The sequence below is a fragment of the Montipora capricornis genome, chromosome 6 (assembly GCF_036669925.1).
Source record: "Montipora capricornis isolate CH-2021 chromosome 6, ASM3666992v2, whole genome shotgun sequence".
Lineage (NCBI taxonomy): Eukaryota > Metazoa > Cnidaria > Anthozoa > Scleractinia > Acroporidae > Montipora > Montipora capricornis.
This window is the reverse complement of record NC_090888.1, coordinates 6116892-6131233: the sequence shown is the minus strand read 5'-3', so window position 1 is coordinate 6131233 and position 14342 is coordinate 6116892. Positions and strand designations below refer to the sequence as shown.

The following is a 14342-nucleotide window of genomic DNA, read 5'->3' as shown; positions in this document are numbered from 1 at the left end:
TCTGCCTGGTTACTAAGCCCCCTGGAGTGTTCTCCTCATTGCATTTTTCAACATATGAATGTCTTCTTTCACATATTGTTTAAAAAATGTATAATAAATTATTGAATTCGGTTTTCGCATGATATCATGAATTATGAAAACCTCCTGTCTGTGTTAGCTGCCGAAGCCTTCAGACACAGACCTCGGTTTTGATAATTCATGATATCATGCTCAACCTCATCCAATAATTGTTTATTATGATATTTTTAGTGGTCTATCTTAGCATATCCTCTGAGCTTACAATAGTGCCTCCCTTTTTGTTCTTCAATAGATGGTTTGCAACCAATCTCTAGAGACACAGATAACAATGATGTAATGTACAATTGCTGGTGGACGAACAAAAGGATCTAATGAGAGATCTTTTATTACGTCCACCGTGACATGGCGGCGATGACCACTTATTAAAATCTTTATAATGATTTAACTTTTTAAACACAAGTTTTTCTCGCTGTTTATTCAGTTCTGAGTCTAACATAATTATTAGCATCTGCGTAGATCTGTGGGGAACAAACTGGAATGAACAAATCCGCGATTTTGAAGGAGAGTATTTTCGGTGGAGAAAGGACTTGAAGAAATACAGTTGCAGCAATAGGTGTGGTATGGACGAGAGAAACGCTTTGAATAATCCAAAGGGCGTTTTAGAACCATTACGATGTTTCTGTGATAAATTTTGTGACGAATATGGCGACTGCTGCTTTGATTTTAACAAATTGTGAGTAAATAATTATAAGCGACTGTCTATACAACCTGAATATAATCTAGTAACCTATATAATCTATATTATCTATATAGTCTAAATAACATGTAAGCTATATAATCAATGTATTCTATATAACCTATATAATCTAAAGAGAATTACACCCGTCGAAACCACCTGAATTTTCCAAGTGTCTATAAGAGAAAATTGCTTAAATTACCAAAATAATTAATTGAGAGGACCACTTCTCTCTTTCTTTTCTGTTTATCATCACAAGCTTGGACAAAAATGTTCTCAATTTTTGACCTTTTTCAAGAGAAAACAACACATTGTCTCTTAATTTTTTGTATTATAATCTTAATCTTAATCTTACGCATTAATTAAAGCACACGAAAATACCCGTTATTACAGTCAAATTTTCATTGTATATGAAAAGCCCTGGTTTGGCTAGCCGAAACATAGCACAAAACAATTCAAAATCATTCAACGTTTTATGGGCTCCTACTTCTATATTCTCCTATTTATAATGGTAATTGAACTGAGTGGAGTGCAATTTGGTATGAAATCATACGTGGGATTTCAAAATAGAACAAGTGCGCAGGGCGAGTTTGATTTGAAATCACGTGTACAAGTATCATTTAAGACCAAAATTGTACGACACGAAGTTTAATTACCACTTTATTACATCCATTTAGAAATGTTAAAACAATTATTTTAAAATCACTCAAAAGCAGGATTTTTGTCACTACCAATATTTTATTGATCCAGTTGGGAACATAAGTTGCAAAGTACGCCACACAATGGATTTCTTTTTCTTCCAATGCAATTTGCATCCATTTGATTGGCTTCCTTTAGCAAACCTTGAAATCTGATTGGATGTTTTGTTTTAGTGCTCCTGGGAAATACTCGCGATTTAGAGTAACAAAAAAAAGTAAAAATAGTGCGATTTGTGAATAAATCGCACTGTTTAGAGCCAATCAGATTACAAGGATCATCAGTGACTTCTAAATGGATGCAGTAAGACTGATTACGCCGACCCAAGCTATATCAATATAATTATCGCCAACGGTTTCCTGCCTAATTTACTCTTCGGAATATTGAACGTAAGAACCTTTCGCACCGCATTTGCAGTAAATCCGTGTACTGTGTGAAGTAGCGCTGCAGATGTTTGCAGGAAAAGTTTTCATCAAATTGTCCATCTTTTGCTGTGATGAAAAAACAATGGGTTTTAAATGGTCGATAATCATATCCTTGGGGATTAAAATCCACGAAGTACAAACTGACCAATGGTTTCCTTGGATTTTGTTTAGCGTATGAAAGGGGGCGGAGGGAAGGGTAGGGGAATGGGGTGGAGCATTGGCGCAAGGGTTAGAGACCTTCCCATCCATCAATTTGGCCTTGGTTGGATTCTCAGACTTGGCGTCATATTTGGATTGACTCTGCCCATGGAGTTCTCCCTCCAGGAGCTCCCGTTTTCCTCTCTCGCCTAAACCTATCATTTGATTGGGTTTGCTTTATTGACAAGTGATTTCGTTTACAGTTTTACAGTCTCCGCAATTAGTGAAGCACTTGCGTTCAGGTAGACAAGAGTTTAGCATATAATTTTCAACGGTGAATATAAGAATTCGGTGTTATATTGGCCACTTCCAAAAATACAATAGTACTCTTTCTTTGCCCTTAAAAATTTTGCAAAAGCATTGTTTCTAGGTTCTCTTGGGACTTAAAATGTTACCGAGAAAAAATACATTCAAACAATGTGTACACAAAATTCTTGAGAGAAAACAAAGAGTATTTTGGTATTTATGAAAGTAGTGCCTTTTTTTGTCATGTTTTAGCCCGGTTTTTGCAGTTTTTTTGATATTCACCGCTGAAAATAATACCAAAACAAATATTCGTCTCAGGCTTAGTGAATATTGTGGAACATTTACCTCAACTATGTCGGTCGGTAAATATTCACCAATATTTACTTCACCTTCGTCGAATAATTGTTAAAGAGTTGCCTGCGGTAAAAGTCCCACAAGGCGAGAGCCAAGTGGACATTAGCTTCTTGAGAGCTTACGCAAACTATAAACCGATGGTACACGTTGAACTGTTTCTGTTTGTTGTATAACATAACCAAAACTTCTTGTGACAGTTTGTAACATCCTTTGTCTTTTTCGAATGCCTCTCGCTCTCTAACTCATCGATCTGGCTTTCACTTGGGCTTGCAAATCGCTTTGCCGATGGTTCAAGTAAAATACCCACTAACGAATTAAAAATCTTTTCTCATAAAGCTGCGAAGAAATTTCAGCATTTCTTAGGTAGAATGGTTAATCTTCACTGGAGTTTGAGGGGGAAAGCACTTTTTTTCCCCGGCGCACGATGTCAGGTGTTTTCGTCGTAACCACTCACCCACGTGCTTTCCTTCTGTTATGTTATAATTAAACTTTAATAAAGTGGTTATTGTTGTTATCATTTACAGGTGCAGAAAACGAGTCAACTCTCGAGGAAACCAACTAAGCCAACATGAAATCTGTCGCCCTGTCGTAAACCAAAAAGGTCCAGAGTATGTTGGTTTTGCAGTCCGAAGCACATGCCCGAGAGACTGGAAAGATGAGATTGTGCGCACTAAATGTCAAAATGAAGATCAAAGTGATTTCTTTAATGACTGGCCCGTGTTTGATCGCGACAGGCGCATTGCTTACAGAAATGTTTTTTGTGCAAGGTGCAATGGCGCAGTGAATACAATCTACTGGAGAGTTGAGGCGGAGTGTAGTGAATGGTTTAACACAACTTCTTTCAATCTCAGTGATTTTATGCGCTTCGCGCATGCCAACTGTTCAGTAAAAATCAGAGAATCTTGGGTTCAATACTTGAAGCAGTGCATCCCTCGTTTTCAAGACTGTTCGGGGATTGGTCGGGAGAAAAATGGATCGTTTTGCCAATCACAGTGCCTGGGGTATGCTTTTCCTGTTTGTTTCGAGAGCTCAAAAAGAAAGATAAAAAGATTTCGAAATCTGCAATGCGCATTGTGTAACGGATTTAAGCCCAGCTATTTGAAGATCGATTGTACTTTTGGAGGTTTTCCTGTTTCACCGCCTCTGACTATCCTGTTTGATTTTACTTCCTCCTTCGAGAACAGGGTTACAGTTACAGACAAAAAAATGAATCTGGAGCGAAATATAAACCACGTTTGGCATTGTGATTCTGAAGAGGTGTACGACCCATACGCTGGAAAATGTAAAAGCATTGTCAGTTTACACCGATCACAAATTGTCACGCACGTTTCTCAGAATGAACAAACAGCACCCGTTGATTTTAAGTCAAACGAAACGAGATTGTTGATGAATTGGAACTGCACTTTCGTGGCTTTCAACCACAGTGATTACGAACAACTACCTAATGGTACGGTCTACATTAAACCTCACCGCAAGATTTACGGGAAAAAGAGGTACACAATTCGCGATAATATTTTGCTACTTTGCATCAATTTTTCAAGAAATGCGACCTTTGTCGCCGAACAGCGAAGCACAGGCTACCTCACTAAAGCGAGTCCAACATCTCTCCAAATAATGACTTTCGCTGGTTGCATTATGTCAATGGCTTCCCTCCTTCTCTTGTTGGCAACCTACACTATATTTTCTGAACTGCGCAACTTGCCTGGAAGGATCATTATCAACTTGTCGCTATCTTTGCTGCTGTATCAAGGCGTCTTTCTCGCAGCAATGAAGACTTCCAGTCGTGAGCAATGCAAGGTCATTGCCATTCTTCTTCATTACTTTGTCTTATGCTCTTTCACGTGGATGAATGCTATGGCATATGATGTGCACAAGACATTTACTTCCTCGGGTAAGCTTAAGAGTACGTTTACTTTCGGGTGAGGGGGTGCTCTAAAAGAGTATATGTAATCTCGAATGATGTGGCTCCTTCACCTCCAGAAAACAGAAGATACCGGCTAAAAACAATTATGCACAGAGCTGAATGAACGTAACTTGATGCGCGCCTGATTTTGATTTCCAACACGAAGTGTCCATTTAAGTTCATGCCTTGGCTTCCTATTTGCAACAATAAGGTAAGTCAAGTGAAGCTATTATCCTTGCAGTTATGAACACAGTTTTAGCAATTGGATATAGAAGGCTAAAAAATTCTGGACTTCGACAGGCGTTTGAACCCGTGACCTCGCCATGCCGGTGCGACGCTCTACCCAATTGAGCTATGAAGCCACTGATGTGTAAGTGTACGGGTTAGCTTTTTTTTGGTTTGCGTAAATGCATCTGTTTATCTTTCCTCTGAGGACTGGAGTTTGGGGGACAATTTGTGGAGTTGAAGGTTTGTATCCCCAGAGGCGAACGATGTTACAATTGGGGAGGAGAGTAAGAGGACACTTCATGATGCTTGTCAAAATAGTCGTGCATCTAATAGGCCCTATGCATGATGACGTCACATGCTCAAAATTTCACCACTAAGCCTCGTTTGTCCAAAATTATTCACAAGATTGTTCCTTTAGAATTCAGCTCAGGCTAAAATTTACAAGTATGATTTTCGAATGCGAGGCTTGGTATTGAAATCAGCTAGTCAGACGTCATCACGCGTATTTACTTGAATAAACGCCGCTCACGAAAAACCGCGACAATGACCGCTTCATTTGGGACAAAAAAGCAAATAAGCTTCTCCCTTTCTTCCCGACCCTCCCCCCTCCCCAGGAATACAGAAATAATTTTAAATAATGCGCCGCCCTCAAATTAGCGCCGCACTTGAGGACAAAGGCCGACAATGAGCATTGGCCATGACAACACGGTTAAATTGCAGGGGCACCCAACGAATCTGTTCCTCACATTATCTGTTCCCCAGAGGAATCTTGCTGGCTGGCAAAAATACAGGTGTTTCGATTAGCTGGCTGGGAAATTATGTTATTGATAGAGGTTTTGCCTGGGAATTACTGACTTTTTCTAGCATTTCAACCCGAGCTGGCTGTAGAAACTCTGAAGACTGAGGACGGCTAAAAAAAAAATAAAAAAAGAGAACCCCATCCCTCTCCCAGAGAGTAGTCACAAACATACGACTGCTGGTCAGAGTGATTGCGCTTGCGGAAAAAACCTGTTTGTCCCGGTTTTGTCGCTTTTGTTCGGTCGTTTTGGATCGAGGGATTTGAAAGCGCGCGGAATTCCTGGCTGGGAAATAAATTTGATCAGCTGGCTGGGAAACCAACCAATTTTATCTAGCTTGCTGGGAAATTTCTTGTGTGTCTTGCTGGGAAAAAGGAACAGATAATATTTTCCCAGCAACACTGAAAAACACCTGAAAATGCCTTAATAACATTTATTTTCATTAACTGGGGTATAATAATACATTTTACAACAAATTGGTCGTTGGGTGCCCCTAAAATTGAGACCTGGGACAAAGTAGTCTTGACCCTCTTATAAATGGCAGCGCTATTGACACAATTTAGTTTGAGCTTCTCGCACGGTAAACTATTACTTACAATTTGTGCATGCTTATCAAAACAAAATGATGCTTTTTTTCGAACCCTATTCCCAAAATAACGACCAGATGCTTAATTTAAAAAATCCAAAGCACACTAAATGCTTTTCTCTTTTTCTTTTTCTTAAAAAAAAAGGCCTCTGGAGATTCTTACTACTTTAACTGGGTTTAATTTTTTGCATCAGCAATCTCACACCTTATGTCTGTCCGTTACTCGCTTCTACTGAGACGAAACATTCGAGTGTCATTGTTACATGTAATGTTTTTTTCTGTTGAACATAGACGGCGGATGTGGATCGAATCGTCAAGGAAACCACAATAAACGCTTAATGAAATATTGCTTGTTTGGATGGGGAGTTCCTGCTATTGTCATGTCCATCTTTGTGATCATTGACCAAATTCTCAGCAAAGGATTCATTGGATACGGTAGGTCTGCTGTGTCAAAATGAATTTCAAAGGACTGTGTTACGGCAGTGCAGCTCATTTTGTATAGTTGTTTACTCGCCTGTACTCGCTAACGTTAACCCAAGAAACACATTTAAATGTCACAAATCAAAGCCTCGCGATAAAAAATACGCTTTGTGCTCCATGCACAAAGACTGATATTCTTGGCAAGGCGTTGGTTTGGGCGAGCTCTGTTTGCTGGGACACAAATAATGTTTAGGATATTTCGACCAAGCCATGTTGGTCGCAGGACTAGGCCGTTAATTTAAATTTAGCATCCGCGTAACCTAAGAAACACCGAAATATACACCTTGGCTGGGATCATGTAACAACAACAACAACAACAACTTTATTACCCTTTTCCTTACACAACAAGTTTTCTTTATTGTAACTTGTTCTGCAAGGAAAAGAGTAATAAAGTTGTTGTTGTTGTTGTTACATGATCCCAGCCAAGGTGAGGGCACATCCGCCACAGCCCCTAGCGAGGAACGAGTGACAGGGCCGCCCCACCCGAGGCAAAAGCAAAACCCCTAGAAACGCGAAAACAAGGTTAAGCCACAAAAAAGAATAAATAAAACTTTCACTGTATGGCCCTTGCTCATATATAGCCATCTTAGAAAAGAAGCATATTCACGAAACTTCTAAGATAAAGCAGAAGAAAGAAGAGTAATCATGACCTAGTGAACCCGCAATATACAAAAACTGCATGGCTCCATGATCACACTTAAATCTCTTGAATTATTTAGATAAAGAGGCCCTACGCCTAGCTTCTTCACTGGATAACATCTAGAGAAATGCCCGGATGACAGGAATGCCCCAATTTCATCATGGGAAATAACTAACAGTGCATGTCACATTCAGCATGAACCCATTTATTTCCTCTGATTTCACTACCTCGTTTTTACTGGAAAATTTCGAGAATGAACGAATTCTTCCCGCTTCCTTTTCAGCTGCCAAAGTTCATGGCAACTGCAATCATAATTCAGACTGAGATTATTTTCACCCTTTGATCAACAGGAGAAGGAGAGTCTTATTGTTTCATATACAATCCCAAAGCTGTTCTTTATTTCTTTGTTGCACCAATTGCATTGATAATGCTCTTCAATGCATTTGCATTGGTGCGTACCGTGTTGCACATTGTGAAGACAAGGAAGGTAAGACTAAGATATTAGATATGCATTTATCAGATTTTTGGGCAGCATGCGAAACAATATTAATGCACTGAATAAATAAAATAGTGTTACTGTCACACTCGCCAAATGAGTGAACATCCTCTCCTCGACTAAAGGATGATAGCAGCCTAACGACAAATCCAAAGGTCTTGTACTGCGAGGCTGGAACTGACAGACGGACAGCTGATCATGAGTGCCTCATTGACAACTGTAGGGTATGGATTCAATATAGCCTGCATATGCCAATCATAACCAATCAATTAACTGTCACGGTGACTGCTGAGTAGCCGAATGGAAATGAAATGCAGCTCACAAGAGACTAATATATGAACTGATGCTGTACCGACTGGAAGTCTATGTTCCTTACTGCAAAAAAAATAATAAGGACGTCAACAAGTTCCAAAATTTCTGAGACAATCACGCTAAAAAAAATAAAAAAATAAAAAAATAAATAAAAACACTTTTTTTAGCTTGTAATGCCCGCCGTATCTAGAATTTCAACCTTACCTTTCCCACTCCCCTGCCCTCTCCCTCTTTCATTGTTGACTGTTGAAGGTTTCAACACATATTTTTGCCTTGTTAGTTACACTGAAAAGGAGACGGGGGGGGGGGGGGGAGTGGGAGCCTAGTGTTGGAGAAATTAGGTAGCACAACCATCGGCGACTGCCTCTTAAACCAGACACGCTTCCGCATGCAGAAGGAACACACTTTGTGTAACGGTTAAGTGTTCCTTGCTTGGTCCAACATTATCAATGGATAAATTTTATTTGCCAGAGAACGCAGAAGGTAACCAATCAGCGGCATAGCACCGGCGTAGCCTTGATTTGCGTTAAAATGGCGTCAGTCATGGGAGTAACATGGATTCTTGGAATCACTGCCAACGTTCAGGCTTTGTCATTTCTGTGGTACCCGTATGTTGTTCTGAACAGTCTTCAAGGTATTCTACTCTTTCTTCGTTTTATCTCCTAATTGCTTTTACTTTTTTTTTTTGTTGCATATTCTGACATGTCACAATAATGATGCCAGCCTGAGTTTTGGACGAGGGCGCATGCAGCTCTTACATGCAATGTCTCTAGCTAGAAGGGGAACTTTTTTTTATATTTTCCTCATTAGCATACGTTTTATTATTATTATTATTATTATTATTATTATTATTATTATTATTATTATTATTATTATTATTATAATTATTATTATTTTGTATGGCTACTAACTCGCCCGTTGGAAATTTAACTAAGTTTAACACATTTGTTAATAGCACGATGCCTTCTATCAGCAAACACGTATGTAAATGAGACAAAGAGTAAAGAATGACGTCAGCAAAGATTTGCCTATTGGTTCCTGAAACAATGGGGCACAAAAGTACACAACACAAACAGTGAGGCCTGACCCTAAACGCATTATTTATTTATTTATTAAACTTCGCCTTCTAAATAAACTGTTAACAAAACATGACGACGTACACAAAAAAATAAACTGGCTTAAGGCAGGTTGTCCACAACAGCTGACGCCAATTACTGTGGGCCCAAGATTAACGAAGTTCAAAACACTCGAATAAAATAGTAAAATATAGTAAACTAATAACGACACGAAATAGGCTCTGAAAGGTTTCGTGGCGTATTACATTTTAAGAAGACAGATTTCCAGGTTCTAGGGTCCTCAATATCGAAGCGCGAGATAAGTGCATCTTTGTAGCATGAGGAGAGCAGAAATTTAAATTGGTTTAGAGTTACATGTTCATATCTTAACTGCAGGGGGAGAGCGTTCCAGATTCTAGAAGTTCTTTAAAAAAACAAGGAGTGCTGATAAGTAGAAGTGCGGCATTTCTTTGGTCTGAAAGATTTTGCATTGCTAGCGCTTGCTCTAGTGACCTTTGTGGGAACAATGCGTCCAGGGAGCATCTCATCTGATGCACAAACAATACCATTGGTGGCCTTAAAGAAAAAGACTAAGTCCAAAAACTGATACCCATAACAGATAGGTAGAATATCAGTTGACAAGAGCCTGTCTCTATAGCTTTCCTCACACAGGAAGTGTAGATCTAAAATAAACTCTGAGGCGCGTCGCTGGACGCGTTCGATGCGTCTTATGAGGTCTATTGTTTGCGGAGACCACACTTGAGTGGCGTAGCCAAGAGCAAGACGTACGATGGCTAAGTAGAGAGTTCTGTGGGTGCTTGAGTTTTGAACGTCCTTCGCACATCTACGTATGAACCCCAGTAACTTGTTTGCCTTAGCGCACTGTTCGAGCGTGTGCTTTTTCCACGTTAAGTCGGAAGTAACGTAGACTCCGAGGTCTTTCTCGTGATTGGTGACCTCTAGCGGCTTGTCATTTATCTTGCGCTGGACCTCAACTGGGCTGAACTTTCTTGTGATGTGCTGCTGCTTGCATTTTTTTTGGTTGAAAACCAAGCCTGAGGAGATAGACCAGGCCTCCAGTTTATCTAGGTCGATTTGCAGGAGGATAGCGTCTTGGGTGGAGTCAACCCTCTGGTACAGCTTAGTGTCGCCAGCAAATGAGGACACTTTCGAGTTCACCACAACATCAGAGAGGTCATTCACATACAAGAGAAACAATATTGGGCCCAGAATGGAACCTGGGGAACTCCTGACGGGACATCCATCTCGGGGAAACTGGTACCGAGTAGGGCAACTCGTTGTCTCCGGCCTAGCAAGTAAAACCGGAACCATGACAATAGGTTTCCAGAGATGAAGAAGTTGGTCTGGAGCTTGATCAGCAACAAAGTATGATCGACCTTGTCGAATGCTTTCGACATATTTACGTATATAATGTCTGTTTGCTTGCCAGGGTCCAGTAACGAGCCGATGTGATCATGTACTTCAAGAAGTTGGGTGGTGCAAGATTTACCTGAAGTGAGGCCATGTTGGATGCAGCTGATATGGCAGAATATGTGGTCACGTATTTTGCCCAGCACACAGCGTTCAAGAACCTTGGAGACTACTGAGAGGAGAGAGATTGGGTGGTAGTTATCTACGTACTGTTTTTCTCCTTTTTTTTCTCCTTCTTCCAGTCGTCCGGGAGCGTACCGCAGCAGAGAGACAGGTTAAACAGTTGAGTTAGTGATCGAGCTATTTGCTGCGCTGTTTCCTTGAGGAGACGACAGGGGATGCTGTGTGGACCAGTAGCCTTGTTGGGGTCAAGGGCTAGCAGAGCCTCCGATACATCTTCCGTGGTAAAGCTGACGTCGCACGGGGTGTGGTCCGATGGTTCAGGCTCCGTTGGTGTCGGCTCTGGGTGGTCCTTGGTACTAAACACGGACGTAAAGTACTGGAAGAATTTCCTTGTTTTCAACGAAGCTAGTCAGCCAGGTCTCAGTTACCCACACAACATCAGCCTGCTCGGATTGAACAAGTTCCTGAAAGCGAGACAGGTTGCACACTTTTTTGCCGTCGGCTTTGTTTATGCTTTTAAGACTTTGCGCGTTGATTACGAGACAGGTTACAGATCGACACTGTCCTTTCCTCCCGACCGAAAGAATTGGCCTTGCTCTTGACCTAGCTCTTTCAGGTCCCGGGTTGACACTAAAATCTCTACTTAATAGCAGGGCTGAGATGACAACGTAGAAGTTGTTAGGGTTGTCTTGTAAGCCATAGCGATGGCTTGGCGGTAAATTTAATCTCCTGAGTCTGACATCTTCAGTGAAACACCAGATGGAACATAGTTTATCAGGTAGAGAAGCGATTCCTGGCCCAATAACAGCAATAGTGATAACATGATGTTGGTCAGCCAACCTTGAGTAAAATAACGGCGCCGCAAGGAATACATGACGGCCATGTTGGCTGCTGTTAAATGTTAATTTGGCATTAGAGCTGTGTCCCATGCTGGTCTAATGAAAGTGGAGGAATTATTAAAGACCTGAGTGGCATCTATAATTTCTTAAGCTGTCTTTTCCATTGGAACGATTAAGAAGGATGATCGTGAGGGCTGGAGCATGTAAGATGAGAGGCCCGTTGATTGTTAAGCCGAAGGAAGAAAACAAGGCTGCGAGGAGCTGTAGGGTCAGATACAATTGAGGATATAGTCTCCCCCTTTACTTCCTTAACCTAAATAACTGTCGTTCCCTAACGTCAGTATGGAAAGAGAAACGGACCAATTTTGAAAAGTCAACAATTATTTTCCTTGCATTTAAACCGTGCTCGTATTTTAAAATCTGACTATAGTTGAGGATCTTTTAGCTTGCAAGATTATCTTTTTGCACATAATCAAAGCCAGTTAATTTTTATCGTTTGTTGACTGTCCAAGGTTTTGTTTTAAATACTCTAATTGAACAAGATTTATTTGTTATAATCACCAGTCCTGTAATTTAGTTTCTTTTTGTTTCCTCATATTAATGTTGTACCTCCCTCAGTGTCGTTAACTTTTCCGTCGATTTCCAACCTCTTTTCTGTGCACGATGTGGTCACAAATAAGTACAAATACTCATTTTGAATGACTTGATCTTAGTGAAAGTTTGGATTTTTGCACTAACACAATTCCCTCTGGCCACGCTTCAAAAGTGTCATCATCATCGTCATCGTTATCAACAACCAGTGCTCAGTAAACCGTGAAGCGCATTATAGGTTGGATCTGCTTCTAAGATTTCAAGCAAGAAATAATCTACCTTCGCTGGTCAGACCAATCGCAGCTTCGGTAAAATAAATAAATAAATAAATAAATAAATAAATAAGGTGGCAACATACCACGCCAAGTTTTTAAGCGGTAAGCCTTCCTGCTTTGTGGTAGATAGCCGGCTCAAGTGACATTCCACTTGAAGTGGGCACATGCAGAATGTGTACCGTTAACTCTAAGAGGCTAAGATTTCCAAATATAGTGAATATTAAATTGTTCTTTGCATTTCCTTCTTCCACTGCATTTAGTGGTTTTATTTATGCATGTTTCACAGGTCTGTTCATCTTCTTGTCATTTGCTGTGAGTGGAAGGTCCCTGGAGCTATACAGAGTCAAAATAGCCATGTTAAGGAATCGGTGCTCCTCGAATGCAGCTAAAAATACAGCGAGGACAAAGGAGAAGATCGTGGTCACTCGGTCCGGAAAAACTTGGAGTCCCGACGTTCAAGATTGCGAAGAGATTCCTCTGTAAAAGCGAGACTTTTCCATGCAATACGATATAACAATAGTAATGTTACAGTTCAGTTTTCTATCATATTTCTTTAAAGTGACCCTGTGACCAAAAACCAAGTTATTTTTCTTTGGATTTCAAAACTATGTGAACTAAACACTAAGTGGCCAAACTTTTAAGCCTTGATTTTAAAAAGACCCCTGCTTATTTTAACTGGAATTTCCCTATTTAATGCTTCGCCATTACTAACTTTAAGATCTTGAGAGAACTGGATCGAGGAGAAAATGACGTCGAAGGCTCACTAGTTTAAGAATGTAATGCGTGTGTACGCCACAGAATTATTATGCAGCACGGGAGTTTTGGGCTTTCAGACTTTAAACTCGCGGTTTGTATATATAATAAGCTGCACTCACACGCTGAAATTTTAAGCTAGTGAGCTTTTGACGTCATTTTTCCTTGAGCAGGGGCGCCCAACGTCAATTTTCGGAAAATATCTGTTCGGAAGAGAATTTGAGATCTAGAATTTTCGGAGCATTTGTTGTAAAATTTCTTGCTTGCCTGCCTCTCCTAGGATTTTCGAACATCTAAAAAAGGGTACAATTGCCCATTTTTAACGGATTTTTACCCTAAAAGGGTCACCTAGAGTTTTCGGGAGCCTTTTTTCTGCCTGAAATTTTCGAAAAGATAAGTTTTCATCCCTAAAATTTTCAGATCACTAGACTTTCAGCTAGGAGATCCGACCAGATGAAAAAATTTTAGGGGATGAAAATATGCCTATATCTACCGTTTAAATACTAAAATATGTTTAACAACTGTATTTTTAAGTGGTTTTGAACAATATTCTCGTTGGGTGCCCCTGCTTGAGGTCCAATCGATCAATTTTAAAAGTGAGTAATGGCGGACCGTGAAATCCAAAACTCACACTCAAAGTAAACGGCCTTTGTATAAAAATCAAAGCTCAGATTTTGCCAGTCAGGTGTTCAGCAAACACACTTTCAAAATCTGAAGAAAAAAAACATATGGGCACTTTAACAAGGACTAAATTAGAAATAAGTGGGCAGTAGTAGTGTTAGGTGATGTGATCGGAAATTGACTGCACCAGTTAACTTAAATTCAAGGGAAATTAACGAGTGTCTTTAACCTCAATAGCGTGTTTTCACTCACATGATCAGTAATCTTGTTTTTCCACGGAAACGAAAGTCAACGGCGAACTCAAATTCATTCAAAATCGCTCAAAAAACCGCTTTTGAGGTAAAAGGACGACTATAAACCACAGGTAAGGTAACTCAACGTTTATTTATCATTGATTTACATACATAGTTAACGATATATCGCTATAGGTGAAGTAAACGGTAAATCCAGTACATTTACTATAAAATAACAATCGGCTACACAAACAGATTGTGTGGGCTCCCTGTGGAAGCAGCTGCTAGCACATGACAGTTCCATTT

At 40.1% G+C, this 14342-nt stretch overlaps 1 protein-coding gene across 1 annotated transcript; it reads left to right on the top strand.

The window, feature by feature from the left end:
- Positions 1 to 576: 576 nt before the first annotated feature.
- On the top strand, positions 577 to 13077 carry LOC138054631 (uncharacterized). The gene is made up of 6 exons (XM_068901123.1): positions 577 to 751; positions 3198 to 4564; positions 6479 to 6622; positions 7658 to 7794; positions 8587 to 8749; positions 12716 to 13077. Exons 1-6 carry the CDS (start codon positions 639 to 641, stop codon positions 12910 to 12912), a joined length of 2121 nt encoding a protein of 706 aa, XP_068757224.1. The 5' UTR covers positions 577 to 638; the 3' UTR covers positions 12913 to 13077.
- The last annotated feature ends 1265 nt before the right edge of the window (positions 13078 to 14342 follow it).

What these genes read in the sequence shown, in the direction of transcription:
- LOC138054631 (XM_068901123.1), top strand. Translation starts at nt 639, where the DNA reads ATGGACGAGAGAAACGCTTTGAATAATCCAAAGGGCGTTTTAGAACCA. An exon ending in CAAGACATTTACTTCCTCGG is followed by an intron (nt 4,565 to 6,478) that starts GTAAGCTTAAGA and finishes TGTTGAACATAG; the next exon opens with ACGGCGGATGTGGATCGAAT. An exon ending in CAAAGGATTCATTGGATACG is followed by an intron (nt 6,623 to 7,657) that starts GTAGGTCTGCTG and finishes TTTGATCAACAG; the next exon opens with GAGAAGGAGAGTCTTATTGT.